The 19054-nt window shown below is 45.8% G+C and overlaps 1 protein-coding gene across 17 annotated transcripts in view; it reads left to right on the forward strand.

The window, feature by feature from the left end:
• LOC109903360 (nuclear transcription factor Y subunit gamma) overlaps window positions 1-15061 on the forward strand; it is a 33975-nt gene extending 18914 nt beyond the window's left edge. For 4 of the 17 annotated variants that reach the window (XM_031788934.1, XM_020500003.2, XM_020500006.2 and 1 more), the window contains exons 2-11: window positions 4289-4392; window positions 4542-4613; window positions 6242-6355; window positions 8089-8184; window positions 9454-9642; window positions 11809-11880; window positions 12494-12643; window positions 12899-13009; window positions 13309-13362; window positions 13444-15061. In XM_031788934.1, coding sequence (XP_031644794.1) covers window positions 4294-4392; window positions 4542-4613; window positions 6242-6355; window positions 8089-8184; window positions 9454-9642; window positions 11809-11880; window positions 12494-12643; window positions 12899-13009; window positions 13309-13362; window positions 13444-13566 — 1080 coding nt within the window. In that variant the 5' untranslated portion in view covers window positions 4289-4293 and the 3' untranslated portion in view covers window positions 13567-15061. The remainder of the gene's footprint in view (window positions 1-4288; window positions 4393-4541; window positions 4614-6241; window positions 6356-8088; window positions 8185-9453; window positions 9643-11808; window positions 11881-12493; window positions 12644-12898; window positions 13010-13308; window positions 13363-13443) is intronic. The other 13 variants (XM_031788939.1, XM_020500008.2, XM_031788938.1 and 10 more) reach the window with 7 other exon arrangements.
• Window positions 15062-19054: the final 3993 nt, after the last annotated feature.

Raw genomic sequence — 19054 nt, forward strand, 5'->3', positions numbered from 1 at the left:
AATTTCTCAAGTTTTGAGGGACCATGTAATTGGCATGCTGACTGTAGGAATGTCCACCAGAGCTGTTGCCAGAGAATTGAATGTTTAGCCAACGCCAACGTCGTTTTAGAGAATTAGGCAGTAAGTCTTCACCGTCCTCATAACCACAGACTACATGTAACCACGACAGACCATGACCTCCACATCCGGCTTCTTCACCTACGGGATCGTCTAAGACCAGTTATCTAGAAAGCTGATGAAACTGTTTCCACAACTTCCACAATTAAGAATTTCTGCACAAACTTTCAAACTGTCTGAGGAAGCTCATCTGCATGCTTTTAGCCAGGGTCTTGATCTGATTGCAGTTCGGCTTTGTAACCGACTTCAGTGTGCAGATAGTCACCTTTGATGGCCACTGACCTGCTGGAGAAATGTGCTCTTCATAGATGAATCCTGGTTTGAACTCTACCGGGCAGATGGCAGACAGCGTGTGTGGTGTCATGTGGGTGAGCGGTTTGCTGATGTCAACGTTGTGAACAGAGTGCCCCGTGGTGGGGTTTTGTTATCGGCATGCATAAGCTACAGACAACAAACACAATTGCATTTTATCGATGGCAATTTTAATGCACAGAGATACCATGACGAGATACTGAGGCCATTGTTGTGCCATTCATTCGACACCATCACCTCAGGTTTCAGCGCGATAATGCACAGCCCCATATCGCAAGGGTCTGTACAAAATTTCTGGAAGCTGAAAATTGATGTCCCAATTCTTCCATGACATCTACGACCGCGTGTTCCAGTTCCCTCCAATATCCAATAACTCTGCACAGTCATTAAAGATGAGTGGGACAACATTCCACAGGCTACAATCAACAGCCTGAACAACTCTATGTGAAAGAGTCACACTGCAGGAGGCAAATAGTGATTACCAGATATTTACTGGTTTTCTGATCCACGCAACTGCCTTTTTTAAGGTATCTGTGACCAACAGATGCATATCTGTATTCCCAGTCATGTGAAATCCATAGATTAAGGCCCAATGAATGTATTTTAATTGACTGACTTCTTGATATGAACTGTAACTCACAAAAATCTTTGAAATTGTTGTGTGTTTCCCTCTTTCACTCCCCCCTCACCCCATTTCGTGGGATTTTTGGTCTGCTGTGTTTATATTGAATGTCGTAGGGTCACTCAGAGAGCCGGATCATTTAGTCACATCTGAGAGAGCAAAGTCCCACTCCTGAGGTAGGCAGTTCAGTCAGCTGAGGTTGGGTGGGTGTAAGCGGAGACAGCTGGGGTGGTTAGGCCCCCCCCCCCCCCCCCCCCCCCCCACACACACACAACGGAAATTGCACTGTTGCTGTGGTAATTTGCCTGATAGTCAATTGTAATGGTGTTAAGTGAATCATCTAATCATAATTTCTTATCTGGATACCAGTTGGAGAAAGTGCAGGTACACACACACACACACACACACACACACAGAGAGATGTCTTCCTCTCCTGCTGCATCCATCACAAAACTCTGGGCCGCCTTGGAACTGTAAAAAGAGACAAACAAAACAGTGTTCCTGGAAGGAGACGTGTCCTTATACTGTTATTTATTCAGGCAAAGTGTTTCTTTGCTTTGTCACTCAGACCAGAACAGGTTTCAGGTACAAGTAAAGGAACAGTCAACTAGACAAGGACATAGAGGGCATTCGGTTTGTCATCGTAGGCTTAGCCTGACTCCACCATAAGATTAAAAATCCCATCACCGTTACTTTCATCTGTGCCCTCTGGAGTGCTGGGATTGTTTTGTAGGTGAAGAGGAAGCTGGTTAGGGATTTGCAACAGGACTTTAATCAACCTTGAAATGAAACTGGACACTGGGCAGCCCAACTCATCACAGCCACTTTTAGAGGTCAGTTGCTGTCTAAGCCCGCCACAGCATCAGCCCTTGTTGATTTATCATCCCCTCCACCCCCTGACTCCATTCTGATTGATTCATCAAAGCCCCTGACTCCATTCTGATTGATTCACCAAAGCCCCTGACTCCATTCTGATTGATTCACCAAAGCCCCTGACTCCATTCTGATTGATTCATCAAAGCCCCTGACTCCATTCTGATTGATTCACCAAAGCCCCTGACTCCATTCTGATTGATTCACCAAAGCCCCTGACTCCATTCTGATTGATTCACCAAAGCCCCTGACTCCATTCTGATTGATTCACCAAAGCCCCTGACTCCATTCTGATTGATTCACCAAAGCCCCTGACTCCATTCTGATTGATTCACCAAAGCCCCTGACTCCATTCTGATTGATTCACCAAAGCCCCTGACTCCATTCTGATTGATTCATCGAGGCCCCTGACTCCATTCTGATTGATTCATCGAGGCCCCTGACTCCATTCTGATTGATTCATCGAGGCCCCTGACTCCATTCTGATTGATTCATCGAGGCCCCTGACTCCATTCTGATTGATTCATCGAGGCCCCTGACTCCATTCTGATTGATTCATCGAGGCCCCTGACTCCATTCTGATTGATTCATCGAGGCCCCTGACTCCATTCTGATTGATTCATCGAGGCCCCTGACTCCATTCTGATTGATTCATCGAGGCCCCTGACTCCATTCTGATTGATTCATCGAGGCCCCTGACTCCATTCTGATTGATTCATCGAGGCCCCTGACTCCATTCTGATTGATTCATCGAGGCCCCTGACTCCATTCTGATTGATTCATCGAGGCCCCTGACTCCATTCTGATTGATTCATCGAGGCCCCTGACTCCATTCTGATTGATTCATCGAGGCCCCTGACTCCATTCTGATTGATTCATCGAGGCCCCTGACTCCATTCTGATTGATTCATCGAGGCCCCTGACTCCATTCTGATTGATTCATCGAGGCCCCTGACTCCATTCTGATTGATTCATCGAGGCCCCTGACTCCATTCTGATTGATTCATCGAGGCCCCTGACTCCATTCTGATTGATTCATCGAGGCCCCTGACTCCATTCTGATTGATTCATCGAGGCCCCTGACTCCATTCTGATTGATTCATCGAGGCCCCTGACTCCATTCTGATTGATTCATCGAGGCCCCTGACTCCATTCTGATTGATTCATCGAGGCCCCTGACTCCATTCTGATTGATTCATCGAGGCCCCTGACTCCATTCTGATTGATTCATCGAGGCCCCTGACTCCATTCTGATTGATTCCATTTTAAAATAATGGAACGGAATGCTCTTTTTTCTCTTTTTTTTCTCATGCTGTCTGTGTTTTGAGCTGCTGGAGGACGTGAGCTCAGCTGTGGCCAATGGCTGAGAGACCCCTCTCATCATCATGTCTGACCCACATAGCTGGTTGGCATAGCTGTCGCACTGCTACAGCCTGCCCTACCCTGTCTCTTACCTCCCCCTCTTCCAGCCTCTGGCACTTTGTCTCATCATGTACAGTTGACCAGCATTAATCCAACGGACACACACACCACACCCAGCTATTAGTGTTTCCTTTTACCCTCGTCGCCTGCCCATTCTTCCCGGGGAAGAAGAGAAAGGGAGGGAGATAGCTGTGTAGACTCTCCAGCACTGCAGGCTCAGACAAGCAGGCCAATATTCACAGCAGAATTCCTGGCATGCCATAGTAACCTGGCGTGTCCCCTTGGAGCCAGACTCCGGCCTCACGTTACACAATGACGTGTGTGTGTGTGTGTGTGTTTTTTGGTGTTTGAGTGCGGTGGGGAGTTGTTATTCGAGGGATTGGAATATAGCTCTATTTAGGATACTCTGAGCTCCTGGAGTGACACACACACACACACATCGGGCACTCAGGCCTGTCGTCAGACTTGGGGTCACTAATAACCAACACATGACAGACTGGTCTCTGTTCCACTCCATTGGTGTAAACTTCCATGACCATAGAGTGGAGTTTAGTCTGCTGTAATACCCCACACCGTGACATGACAGACCAGGAGCTGTAATACCCCACACAGTGACATGACAGACCAGGAGCTGTAATACCCCACACAGTGACATGACAGACCAGGAGCTGTAGGCGACTAATGTGATTGAGCCATTCAGATTCATGCAGCGATCTGTCATTAGGCACGTCAACACACAGGATTAATGGGCTGCTACAGAAATAGAATCGACCCGCTATATTTATAATTCTATGTATTCTAACTGTAAGTTAACCTACAGAGTTCCTAGAGCTCTGGCCAGTGCAGCCTTTGGGTGCCATTGTCAGTCAACTTGTCGGTTTAGTTGGTTCCTGGGGTAGATGTTGTGTTTTTGTCTGATCCTCTCGCTTCTCCCCTGTACAGTGAGCATGTCTGCAGATTCGTTTGGCGCCGGGGGCAGCGATGCCCAGCAGAGCCTACAGTCCTTCTGGCCCCGCGTCATGGAAGAGATCAGGAACCTCACGGTGGTATGTCACGGCCTCCCTCTGATTGAATGCACACTCGTGCACACACACACACACACACACACACACACACACATACAAAGGCACACACATCACACCTCACAAGTGGTTTCCACTTGACCTGCCCCTAACACCCCTTGGCTCTGTTTCAGAAGGATTTCCGCGTGCAGGAGTTGCCTCTCGCCCGAATCAAGAAAATCATGAAGCTGGACGAAGATGTGAAGGTATGAGGCAGGTCCCCACCTTCTGTGATTGCTCTATGAAGTCTTCATCAACACCCCACTCAGATAACAATATATAGTATTTTGGAGCTGAGGTGTGGCTACACGGCTGGCTGAAATGAACACAGCATCCATTAGCTCATTGTGTAGGAAACATTTAGACTTGGCACGTTATTTGGAATCTTGAGTCCCACGTCACATTCTATGTTGAAATATACACCCTGATCCCATTAGACCATCATCAGCTTATCACCCTACAGGGCTATTCCTGCTATGCTCTGAGAGGACAGGCATGGGGAGTGTGTGTCCGTATCCGTGTCCAAGTAGGGCTCCTCCCGAGAGAGATGAGCAGTAGCAGCTTAAGTGTGAGGAGGAAGGTCAGCAGATCACTAACATACTGGACATCTAGCAGGAACCCTTCTGATAGCCATGACCCAGAGTGTGACAGAGAGGGGTGTGATGCTAGCCATGACCCAGAGTGTGACAGAGAGGGGTATGATGCTAGCCATGACCCAGAATGTGACGTGATGCTAGCCATGACCCAGAGTGTGACAGAGAGGGGTGTGATGCTAGCCATGACCCAGAGTGTGACGTGATGCTAGCCATGACCCAGAGTGTGACAGAGAGGGGTGTGATGCTAGCCATGACCCAGAGTGTGACAGAGAGGGGTATGATGCTAGCCATGACCCAGAGTGTGACAGATAGGGGTATGATGCTAGCCATGACCCAGAGTGTGACAGAGAGGGGTATGATGCTAGCCATGACCCAGAGTGTGACAGAGAGGGGTATGATGCTAGCCATGACCCAGAGTGTGACGTGATGCTAGCCATGACCCAGAGTGTGACAGAGAGGGGTGTGATGCTAGCCATGACCCAGAGTGTGACAGAGAGGGGTGTGATGCTAGCCATGACCCAGAGTGTGATGTGATGCTAGCCATGACCCAGCGCGTGACGTGATGCTAGCCATGACCCAGAGTGTGACGTGATGCTAGCCATGACCCAGAGTGTGACAGAGAGGGGCGTGATGCTAGCCATGACCCAGAGTGTGACAGAGAGGGGTGTGATGCTAGTCATGACCCAGAGTGTGACAGAGAGGGGCGTGATGCTAGTCATGACCCATAGTGTGACAGAGAGGGGTGTGATGCTAGCCATGACCCAGAGTGTGACGTGATGCTAGCCATGAACCAGAGTTTTACAGAGAGGGTGTGATGCTAGCCATGACCCAGAGTGTGACAGAGAGGGGCGTGATGCTAGCCATGACCCAGAGTGTGACAGAGAGGGGCGTGATGCTAGCCTTGACCCAGAGTGTGACAGAGAGGGGTGTGATGCTAGCCTTGACCCAGAGTGTGACAGAGAGAGGGGTATGATGCTAGCCATGACCCAGAGTGTGACAGAGAGGGGTATGATGCTAGCCATGACCCAGAGTGTGACAGAGAGGGGCGTGATGCTAGCCATGACCCAGCAGCTCCTGCAGCCTGCTTCACCGACCACCTCCTGCCCAGGCCAACTTCTAAATGTCACTCTGTGGAAAGGTTTTCTAAAGGTTAGGTCTCCCCCCTTTAGCAGCAAGGGATACGGGCGGTCTATCTATACTATATTAGTTTTTAACATGTCATCTCAATGTCTCCATAGATGATCAGTGCAGAGGCCCCGGTGCTGTTTGCCAAGGCAGCTCAGATCTTCATCACAGAGCTCACACTGAGGGCTTGGATCCACACTGAAGACAACAAGAGACGCACCCTACAGGTCAGTCACACCCTCCCTAGTCTGTATAGAGGTCACACACACATTCACACAGACAACACATGCAGACTGCTGGCCCAAGTTCACGTGTAAATACCTCACGTAGTGCACTGGTCCCAGTGTGTGTGTGTGTGTGTGTGTGTGTGTGTGTATATAGAGGCCTCACACGGCCATCCCCTGAGGACCTGCTCTGTTAAATTCCTTCTCTCTCTGTGTCGACTGTGAAAGCAGAGCTCGGCTCCCGTGACCCACTTTTACTTCGAATGCCATTTTGCCTGCTCTCTGATCCCAGAGCCAGGGGAATTACATGGATCCTAGTGTGATGAAAGGGATGGCGAGAGTGGGAAAGAGGGAGAGCCAAAGTGAGAGAATGAGTGAGGGAATGGGCAAGAGAGAAGGAGGAGAGACACAAAGTGAAAGATTGTGAAAGCGTGTGTGAGAGAGAGACGTTGAAGAGAGTGTTGATCAGAGTGGTTTGGAAAGCCAGGACCAGTCACACCTGGGTGTTAAGGGTCGACCAGACAGTCAGCCACACACTGAAACATTAAACAGAATACCCCACTTCTTTCATCTCCATCTATTCACATACCTGTGTGTGTGGGATACTGCTTTGCACGATATCTTGGCAAATTCTGTCCTTCAACATGGCTTCATAACAGTGGGGCTGAATTACAAAGTCAAATCTCACTCCTATAAATTCAGAGTGAAAACGTCATTCAGTTGAGCTTTGTTAACCTTGAAATAGAATGCCAATTTGGCATGTTAATTACATTTCTACACCACAGATGGTGATATGTGTCTGGCGTATGCTCCTAGTCTGTGTGTGTTGTTAATAAGACAACTCTGCTTTCAATCACACTCGATCTCTCTCTCTCTCACACACACTCTGGCTCTCGCCAGAGTTCCATTGTGCTGACAGCACGCCGATTAGGGTCACCATGGTGACACTCATCAATATAACAATTGTGGATGTGACCCGGTGTTACCAGATATTAATCACAGCACTATAAATAGACTGATGGTGGGGACTTAATATCCAATGGAAAATCACGCGCACACACACACACACACACTCTAGAAGGGGGAGCCCAGTAGGACAGTGATGCTAAGAATACGTCACAACTCCCGATTGTTGTTCATCTGGTGTTTCTTACAATGGGCCCATTCCTGCTGTTTTTTACATGGTGAATGTTCAGGCTGGGAATTGCCAGGAACCTCACAATACGATATTGTTACGATACTTAGATGCTTCTCACTAGTTAAAATGATGTAGGATGAAAATACAGGAAGTTTTGGCGCAGGTACAGCCGACTAGTGCTAGCTAACGCTACCTAGGCAAAAACAATATTTAAAAAAATTATAATAATAAAAAATATTATATATATATATATATTTTACTTTTTACTGATCAATACTTGGGAGTCAAAGTATCGATATATTGTCCAAAATAATATTACGATATGTAACTGTGTGTGTGTGTGTGTGTGTGTGTGATTGAAGTAGGCTTTTACAGTTCCACTGTGAGCTAACTCCTTTTAGTATTGTTTACAAAGCTGCAGAATGTTCGGGTATGACCTAGAAGATTATATAAACGGTCTTTTCTTCAATCGTTTTCAAAAAGGCTATATTTGGAGAGAGCAGCAGAAGTAGAAAGCCGGTTTTATATTTAGTCTAGTTTCTGCATATACTGAATGAGGAGCCTAATGTTCACCCTCAACTCTTATCCTGTGTTTCAGAGGAACGACATTGCCATGGCGATAACAAAATTCGACCAGTTTGACTTCCTCATCGACATCGTGCCCCGGGATGAGCTCAAGCCCCCTAAACGACAGGTAGTGTGTGAGTCCATCTGCATTTCATTTCAGGACCCCGGCAGGGTGTAGTACCACTCCTGGCAGCCTGGAGGCACTGTAAACATCCTTGACTGGAAGCTGGTGTTCGGTCAGCGAGGGCTTTCAGTCGGATGTTTGCAGCGTCTGGCTGACCCTTACCTCCAACATCCCTCAACAGTACCACCAATACCCCATAGCTTGTAATCACTGTCAACATAATCACCACTGTGTTAACTGATGCCCTCTGCCACATTACAGTTTGATGGTGGTACATGTTTTAGACTAGGCAGTGCCTCCCAAGCATTTGTAAGTTGTGACCTACCTAAAATGATGGTATTCTATCAGTAGATCCATAAATCAATATAGTTGACCTGATCTGTGACCAGGGGTGTAAACATCCTACACTCTCAGCTGTGTCATCATCGAGCTGGGAGAGGGGTGTTTACACTTCTGGTGACGGGCAAATCGGCTACCCCATGGAAGATCAACCAACCAGTAGCTTTTAGGGAACTGTGCTTGTGATGAGGCCTTGCCGTGGCATTGCTCAAACTGATTTTGGGCTGTATATTATGATAACTAGGCACAAGGAGGGTACAGACTTGTTAATGGTTGATCATGTCCAATGTGTCACTAAATTAGCTTTCCTTTCACACTTTGATTTAGAACATTCTCAATAATGTATCAAGGCTTTTTTTTTTATGAATAGAAATGATCCCTTTCAGTCTGAAGTGTTCTTGTGAAAAATGTTGTTGATCATCACAGTGATAATGGATTTACTAATGCATTTATTTTCTGTTCCTATTATTTTTTATTTCTTATTGTTGAGAAGCTGCTAGTAAGTGTTTAGTTGGACGATGTATGCCATGTATATCCCGTACATAAGACTAATAAAACGTGAAAGTAATGGATCCTCTGGTTAGTGTCCCAAATGTCACCTTGTACCCTATAAAGTGCACTTGTTTTGACCAGGGCCTGTAGGGCAGACCCATAGGGCCCTGTTCAGAAGCAGTGCACTACCTAGGTATTATGGTGCCATTTGTGACAGAACCTCCATTCAGAATCACATTACTCATCCATCCAGAGCTTATTAGTTATTTATCGGGCCTCTCGCTTATTGTATTACGCTGGCAAAATAATTAATGGAGATGTAATGGACTGATATGCTTCTCTTTCTGCCCTTCACTCTGTTATCCTCCTCTCTCTCGCTCTCTCTGTCTTCCATTCTCACCCTCTCCCCCTGTCTCTCTCTCTTCCTGTGTGTGTGTACAGGAGGAGGTGCGTCAGTCAGTGGCTCCAGCAGAGCCAGTTCAGTACTACTTCACCCTGGCTCAGCAGCCAGGTCAGGTCCAAGTGCAGGGTCAGCAGCAGGGCCAGCAGCAGGGCCAGCAGGCCACGGGACAACAGACTACCACCATCCAGCCTGGACAGATCATTATCGCACAGCCACAGCAAGGACAGGTACGCTGGAGAATAGACACACACACACTCATACGCGCTGCACACACAACGCACCACACAGACTGCAAATAACCAGTAAGGTACCGACATACAGCATAGACAAAGGCATATTATAAACTGGGTGGTGACAGCCCTGAATGCTGATTGGCTGACAACCATGGTGTATCAGACCGTATACCACGGGCATGACAAAACATGTATTTTTACTGCTCTAATTATGTTGGTAACCAGTTTATAATAGCAATAAAGGTACGGGCTGTATCCAGGCACTCCACGTTGTCATGCTTAATATACCACACCCCCTTGGGCCTTGTTGCTTAAGTATAACACACCACACAGCCTGGCAGAACACAAGCTCTCCTAACATACCCAGTCAACAACCCTGTGAAGTCCAGTGTGAATGGGGGAATAACGGCATTAACAGTGGATTTTATTGATATTATCGTTGGCAAGCACAGCCGATCCCCACTTTGGCTTCAACTCTTTCCCACCAGCAGGGATGATTGACCCGTACACACCCAACACACACACACTCCCAGCTATACAAGCAGTAGTCCAGAGCCATTTGATCTGCACACTTCAGTCACTCCCCTCTCCACTGTAGGTCCGTAACACATTAAACAGTAACACACTGGTCAAAAGTAGTTCACTATGTAGGGAGTAGGGTGCCATTTGAGACACAGCCCTAGTGTGTTACTGTGAGACTGCTCTCCACCCCTCCACTGTACTTCTCTCTGAAGAGGAGGAACCCCCACCCCCTCATCCCTAGTTTGTCGTCTTCTCTGGTCCCCACCACCCCTAGTCTGTCTTCTTTATCTTTTCTCTTTTTGTTCTCTCGCTCTTTTTTTGAATGTATTTTATTTCATGCTGCCTTAAGTTCATTGAGCTTTCGCCGTTCCACAGTCGGACCAGAACTGTTGCTACTGTTAATATCGGCTGCTGTTAATGTTACTGTTAATGTTACTGCTACTACTGTTGCTGCTGCAGTCCACTTAGTCGCAGAGCAGGGAAGGTCACCAAATTACTGGCACCTTAGAAGAGATGACTAGTCCAGGGTGCATCACTATTGGGTAACAGTCAAGAGGCCAGGGGGTTGGAGGGAGCAGAAGAACAGGGGGATAAAGTGTCATTTTTAAAAGTGAGAGTTATCTGGAGATTGAGAGCGAGGGAGGAGGGTGAAGAGAGATCTTAAATCGTGTGTGTCTCCAGACTTTACTGCAAAGAGCTTTGTCACTAGTCGTCACTGTCGTACCAGTTCTGTCAAATGCCCTCTCAGGTCACAAAGTCCCTAATGGACTGATCTGTTAGATAACCAAACCTCCATTTCCTACTGTCGGATACGTCTTTATATTAATATAACTACCATTTCCTACTGTCGGATACATCTTTATATTAATATAACTACCATTTCCTACTGTCGGATACGTCTTTATATTAATATAACTACCATTTCCTACTGTCGGATACGTCTTTATATTAATATAACTACCATTTCCTACTGTCGGATACATCTTTATATTAATATAACTACCATTTCCTACTGTCGGATACATCTTTATATTAATATAACTACCATTTCCTACTGTCGGATACATCTTTATATTAATATAACTACCATTTCCTACTGTCGGATACGTCTTTATATTAATATAACTACCATTTCCTACTGTCGGATACGTCTTTATATTAATATAACTACCATTTCCTACTGTCGGATACATCTTTATATTAATATAACTACCATTTCCTACTGTCGGATACATCTTTATATTAATATAACTACCATTTCCTACTGTCGGATACGTCTTTATATTAATATAACTACCATTTCCTACTGTCGGATACATCTTTATATTAATATAACTACCATTTCCTACTGTCGGATACGTCTTTATATTAATATAACTACCATTTCCTACTGTCGGATACATCTTTATATTCATTAACTTCACTATACCTGGATTTCACAGCTGCTATTCCTTCATTAATTCTGCACATCACTTCTGTTCTATGCAGCATTTCATTGTGCTCACATGCTCGTTGTGTGTGTGATCTGACGACACCTGTCTACTGTATGTGTGTGTGTTCCTGTGCGCTCTGCATGTGCTCGTAGTCATCTTTGTAAAGCTTCCTCTCTCTCTCCTCCCTCCTCCCTCCCCTCTTCAGGTGCTGCAGGGGGCCACAATGCAACAGTTACAGCAGGTGCAGGTAGCCCAGTCACAGGGCACACCCATCACGGTAAACACCGCTCCTCAGCCGCCCCGTCCCCATCTGAAACCCCCTCCCAGCCCAGCACACCTCAGTGTAGGGTGAAGTTGCCCCTGGACGCTGATCGATTTTGCATTTCTCCCACTAAATGGTTAGCATTGGGGGAGGGAACGCTGATCCTAGATCTGATCCTAGTGGAAATTTCACCCCGGGGGGCACCCCTCCACATTGAATCAGGAAGATTAGGAGGAAGCTTGTGTTTGGCTGCATCACTAGTTCACCGAGTTTACCCCCACCCCCCCACCCCGAGAGCCCTGCTGTCTCTCAGCAGCAGCCGGCTCATTAAAACTGCCGTTAGATTTTTTTTATGGTTGCATACTAGGGACGTTCATCAGATCCGATCAGCCAATCCTGGAGAGACTGGGTTGCCTGACACGACCATATCATCGTCTGTCAGCTTGTGGGATGAGGGGGGGGTTTCAACCCTGCCTTGTCATCGCTCTCTGTGGTCCCACTCTAACTGTAATCTACTTATTAGGCCCAGGTTTTCCAGCCCAATGTCAATCATTACATGGTCACAGTCACCACACTCTCACCAGTTGTTTAAGAATTAACATTCTCCCTCTCCCACCCCCACCACCAGAGTGCTCCAATGACCATGCAAGTTGGGGACCAGCAGGTCCAGATAGTACAGGCGTCGTCCCAGGGCCAGACCCAGACGGTGCAGTCAGGACAGACCATGCAGGTCATGCAGCAGATCCTCACCAACTCTGCCGAGATCCAGCAGATACCAGTAAGAGAGAGGGAGGGAGGGGGGGAGATTCTCTCCTTGAGTGACCTAACTGGAAAGTTGAATCATTTCAAATGTTCTAATGAAATAAATACAACACATTTCAAACACATTGTAGAGAGCTGGTTGAACCTTCCTCTCCCCCATTTTGACACTAACTAACTAGCTCAATGATCATAATGACGTTTGTGTTGTGTTTCTATGACCTCCCCTGCCTAAAGTGGGTGTTTGTCTCCCCCGTGTGGTGGTTGTGTGCAGGTGCAGCTGAACACTGGTCAGTTGCAGTACATCCGGCTGGCACAGCCCGTCTCTGGCACACAGGTGGTTCAGGGACAGATCCAGACGCTGGGTAACACTCAGCAGGTACAGGTACTGAACAAGAACCTTTTCAATGTATAGTATCGCATCATATGTGTGTGGACACTTCATCTCTATAATGTAGTCTCTGGTCTGGTATCACTATACTAGTTTATACAATAACATTAACGTCGTTAGGGTAGTAACCGATACAAATATTATACGATTGTGTATTTCTATATTGTTTCATGAATTGACTTCTATATTGTCCATTGCCTTCAGTTGCATTTGAACAGAGGTGTAGGTTTTCATAGTGGCTGTGAGAACCACTGTGTGAATGACTGACTCCTCTCTCTCTGGTTTGTTCTCAGATTACACAAACGGAGCAAGGCCAGCAACAATTCAACCAGTTTACCGACGGACAGGTAAGACGAACATCTCCCACTCCTGTCACACACATGCACACACCCTCCTCTCTCTCACCCTTTCCCTCTGTGTCCTTACAGCAGTTGTATCAGATTCAGCAGGTGACGATGCCGGCGGGTCAGGACCTGAGCCAGCCAATGTTCATCCAGTCCACCAACCAGACGGCCGACGGACAGGTCACCACGCAGGTCAGCGGAGACTGAGGCTCCGGAAGCATCCGCCTGACCACCAGACCACCCAACCATTGATCCCACCACCTGTTACCATCCATAAGGGCAACTGGCTCAAACAGCCAAGGGACCTCCTAGGATATGTCCCAAATGGCACCCTATTACCTACACACTATATAGGGAATCGGGTGCAATTTGGGATGTGCCCTCACGCTCATTCAATACATATGACATGATAATTACAAGGGACTCTCTGACAACAACAGTTCTTTATTCAGTATACTGGGTCAGATACCAAAGGGACTGCCCGACAACTCTCCCTCATTCCCATGTCATATCATCTCTCTCTGCCTCCGTTAGTTCCTCCTGGCACCCACACTCACCTGATACGTTCCCCAGAAAGGCCTCACCTAATGCCCATTCACGACAGCCACACACAGGGTATCCAAATGCTGAATCCTCCAGGACCCAACTTTCCTCCTTTTTAGTGACCAACTCTCTGTTCTTCCTCAGTGTCTGTCAACCCTTGCTGTATAATCTGTATGTCTTCTGTCTCTCTGTGAAGTACACCGTATAGGGGTGTCTTATGTTCTGTCTGCATCCCAAATGGCACTGTTCCCTATATAATGTACTCTTTTTGACCACGGTCTATATGGCCCTGATCAAAAGTAGTTCACTATATAGGGAATAGTGCAATTTGGGATGAATCCTATGGAAGGCTTGGTCCTTGTTTGGTCTACAAGAGAACATGAATCATGCCCTTTTGTTGTAATGTCTTAATGTGTAGACTTTAAAAGAAAAAACTATAAAGCCATACTCTAAGCTCGCGCACAATAATTCATTGTAAATTGTATGAAAGACTCACACCAGCCGTGATGGATCAATTCATAGTTTGTTGTTAGTTCCTCTTCGTTTTGTTCACATTGACGAGACATGCCATCAATGAAAGGGCTTCTAACTGTATGATGGAGTTTGTATTTAGTATGTATGACCCTTGTGCGTGTGTGTCCGTCCAATATGGTGCAGTATCTCTTTCCCATGGCCCAGTGATCATACTCACCTCTTCAGTGGCCCTCTTCCATCTCTCTTTCCTCTTCCTTCCCCCTCCATCTCTTCATGAATCACCACACTGATCACTATCATTCTTAGAGCAGGGAGTGGTTAGGCCTTTCTCTGCCTTATATGCAGTCTCTCCCCTATCCAGAGAGGTTTTTGGTTCTCCTTCCTTGCTCGTAGAGAAAGACTTCACTGGAGCAAGGACCCTTTTTATAGTCTTTTCTTAAACCGGTTGTAACTTGTCAAGGTTTCTTTTGAAATGACCATCCCTCCCTTTTCCTTCCCTTTCTTATTTAGTGATGACCATTATCATAGCTGTTCTTCTTATTGTTGTTTTGCATGTAGTTTAAACTGCCAGCATGATATGCAATGGATAGGTACACATTTTATTTTTGTTCTTTTTTTGTAAGCAAACTTTGGGTTTGTGAGAAAAAGAAAAAAAACTAAATAAAAAAACAATACATGCAATCTTTTCAACAGAAAAGTTAACAGTTTTTCACCCAACAGTTTTTGTTGCAAATGTGCATTTGTGTTTGAGGTGATTGAAATCTATTCATAGCCTATTGGTAACTACCACATAGTACAACATAAACCACGTTTCCATCCACAGGTTTTAATGCGAGCAATACCATACAAACAAAAATCAAGACAGATGTGATGGAAACGGCGTTTCGGTACAATTTTATAAATGCAGACAGAATGTATTAGTTTAACATGATGGGATCTTTTTGTGTCGGTAAAATTCGTTATGCGACAAATGTAATGTTGGGTGGTCTCCCACTAAGACTCAGGAAACGATGTGGTTTATTAGGCTACAGATGAAATAATTACGCCTTATGTGCACCAGATGGAACATGCGTTCCGGCGGAAGTCATTCATTGACTACATTGGGGTTGCCGCACTAGGCCGCGGTGAGTTCGGTGTACCGTGTGCATTACATTTTTTATGCTTTCTGTTCGGTGGTACAAACGGAAGTACACACAGACTCAAACTACCTAGTTGCAAAGCACATGTATGTCAAATACCTAAAATGCGAGCAAAACATACGGAAAAACAAAACATGTATTTTGTTGGTATCTGGCGTTTATGCACTTCACAGGGTGGTGAAAGTGCACAGTGATGAGTTGGATGCGCCTTTCCAATACATTTCGAGGGTCATTTTCTGGTGACATGATGATCGATGGTTGACAGCAGTTGGAAAAATACAACTATTTTTGCTCTGTAGAGTCTAAAATGCAATGGAAACTCTTTGAACATTCGATGTTTATTTTGTACATGAAAACTAAAGCGAAAAAGTACATTGGGGCGGCAGGGTAGCCTAGTGGTTAGAGCGGTGGACTTGTAACCGGCAAGTTCAAACCCCCGAGCTGACAAGGTACTAGTCTGTCGTTCTGCCCCTAAACAGGCAGTTAACCCACTGTTCCTAGGCCGTCATTGAAAATATGACTTTGTTCTTAACTGACTTGCCTAGTTAAATAAAGGTAAAATAAAAGTCAATTGTTTGCCCTACGTCATCGCGCACTGATTTTGTTTCTGCAACAAGTCCGTTTGGTGTAAACGCCACGGGTGGAAAAATTTGCATATTTTCTCAATGCAGATTTTAGAATATTTGCATGAAAATCAGTCTTTATTTTGATGTAAACCTAGCTATAGTTATCCTTTAGTGAAGTAATTTATCAGTCGGTATAGGTTAGACTTGATGGTGATAAATGATGTACAAGTTGTTGAGTAGGAATTTCTTGACAAATATCACTTGAAGATATGGGTCTATGCGCTCTACAACTGTCTGAATAAAAACGATCACTCTATGGCCTCCAACATCGACTGACAAACTATCCTGAAACCCACAATGGAAATGGAAATTAGAGCGCCCACGAAACACCCGGAGGCGGGAGCTTGAAGCAGATGCCAAAAATCCGGCATGTGATGGTACGAGATTGAGAGATCAGCCCAGAAGAGTGCGATGGAGAAGAGTAGTAGATGGCCTATGCGCCCTGGTGACGTACCTAAGAACGTAAGCACTATGGCCACAAGGGGGCGACTGTGGGTTAATTTATCCATACAATGTCCACCCCTAGAGGACCACACTTCCAACAGCAGAGCAATGTTCGTACTGTAGGTCCTACTGTTTTCTTCTTCTCATTTCTCTACTTCTGGAAAGGGCTGTTCGTTGTGAAAGGGAAAGCGGGTAACAATGGAATCACGAGGTAGTTGGCTGGAGACGGCTCAGCACTTTGGAGATCAGACATCATTCCTTATCCGACCTAAATCTTAAAAGGAAAATGGGTAATTAGGCTGGGACAGAAATATAGCGAGAATGATGCCTCACCTACCCCGAGGAATTGGTCACATAAACCGCAATTTGTCAACAATTAATGTTTAAATATCTCATATTTCCCAATAAGAATGATTTATTATTACTTGGGCAATGTCTATAATGTATGAGTAGGGCCAGGAGTTATTCCTGTCTGCAAGACTGACCTTGGAATAACTCCTGGTTCTACTTATTGCTAACCTCCCCATCTGGCCCAGTGAGTCTAACATCTACCTAATGAGAAGATTAGCCCTACCTTTAGCTTTGAGTGCTGTCCACATTTAAAACCCGTCTGTCTGATAATAGTGCTAGGTCTTTGGTTGGGTCAGTCAGGGTTTAAGTGCTGGAAACCGTTTGTGTTATGTAACAGGTAAACAGTGATGCTATTCCGGTCCATAAGCCTACTGGTAGATTGGGACCCATTCCTGTTCTAATCGACTTAAATCACTGAACAATAACTGCATTAATGAATAGACTCATGCTCGCCTCCGTCTAATAAGGGGCAATGAGGATTGGGAGAAATTTATGTAGCCTAAGTGGAGCGTGAATAGGATTGTCCAACGGCCCCCACCGCTTAGATCAAGGTAACTTTGGAGAGATTAATTATGACCGACTGCTCTGGCTCCACGTTGGGGTAGGTCCCAAGTGGCACTCTATTCCGTATATAGGGCACTACTTTTGACCAGAGCCCTTTGGGAATAGGGAGCCATTTGGGACACACATTGTGACCTTGTGATGCGGCCACCACACCAGCTTGTCCCAACAAGTTAACCACATCAGACCTTATTAAGACGAGTTGACTTTGAGTTAGTTAGACCAGAAACCATCTTGACCATATGTTTGATGATCTTTATCTTTGAGGTGTGGGAGATTTTGTCATTCTGTGGTTATTCAGGCATCACAGTTACAAGGCAGAAGGTCAGGGGTCAATCCATGATTAACTAACCAGTGATTCATTCTGCATGTAGCAGACATTGTGTCTAGTATGGACACAATGTACATACATGATGTACATCAATTGAATAATGTGATAACAGGGAGATTGTATTTAAGTGCTTTAACTGTTTTTGGAAGACTACATGGCCTGTTTCCACCTGGACAAAGCTGCAGGGCTCTGGTCAAATCAGGAGCAAAAAGACACGATGCAAGTAACTATCTTGTCACTTTACAATAAAGAAAAATAAAATGTTGCTAATCTAGTCTTAATAACAAAGGAAGTAAAATAAGGTTGTTGGGAGTCCAGAGGCAGAGTTTGAGCTGTGACGGTCACACACACACACACACACACCGCTAGCTCATGTGTTGTTTGGCCTGACAGGGCCATCTGTGGACCGGGGCAGATATGCTAGGGGAGCGGAGGGCTGCCTGGGGACCGGGGCAGGGGGCAGCAGCAGCAAGGTTCAAAAGCAATTTCCCCGGGTAATGAATGTGCTGGTGGTGGGTGAGGCCTCCACCCATTTGACTGTGTTCTCGAGATTCAGACAGACTGACCGTTAAGTTAGTTTGTTCTTTAAACTATTTGAAAGCATTTTCTGTTCATGTTTCAATAGTGTAGTATAACAGTGTTTTCTGTTAATGTTACAATAGTGTGTCTGGCTAGTGTGTCTACATGAATCTTAGTGGGTTAAAAAGAAATGTCATCCCCAGTTCAGCCGTAGTCTAAATGATAGCAGCATCTCTCCAAAGACTACTACCAAGCCTATCATAACATGAAGCAACAAACAACAACACACTGTATCAACAAATGGATCTGTTTTCCCCCCCATTTTTTTCTCTGATGTTTTCCATTAAGTGAAATCTGGGGAAAAGAGGAAACACATGCAGATTAACGGAAGGAGAAAAAAATAAAGATTAAATAAAGCCAAACAATGTGGTCTGGGAAAGCCATTAAGTGGTGTAACGCGTATGTAAAGCTCCAAGTTGTTCAGCGGATATAAAAGGTTGTTGGGGTCCGTCGGAGTGAGAGCGAGTTCTGCACTACGTGCTGCTGATGTGGGGGGATTTTTAAGTTCCCATGAAATCCCAGTACGGATGTCTACTCCTAGAGCTCAGCTAGGCTCTGTGGGGCGTGAGTGAATGCCGGTTCGAGAGCAGAGTAGTATGCAATGGAGGAGAGCGGGTGTGAGAGCACAACCGTGCCAGCCCGACATC

Source organism: Oncorhynchus kisutch, linkage group LG14, assembly GCF_002021735.2.
Source record: "Oncorhynchus kisutch isolate 150728-3 linkage group LG14, Okis_V2, whole genome shotgun sequence".
Lineage (NCBI taxonomy): Eukaryota > Metazoa > Chordata > Actinopteri > Salmoniformes > Salmonidae > Oncorhynchus > Oncorhynchus kisutch.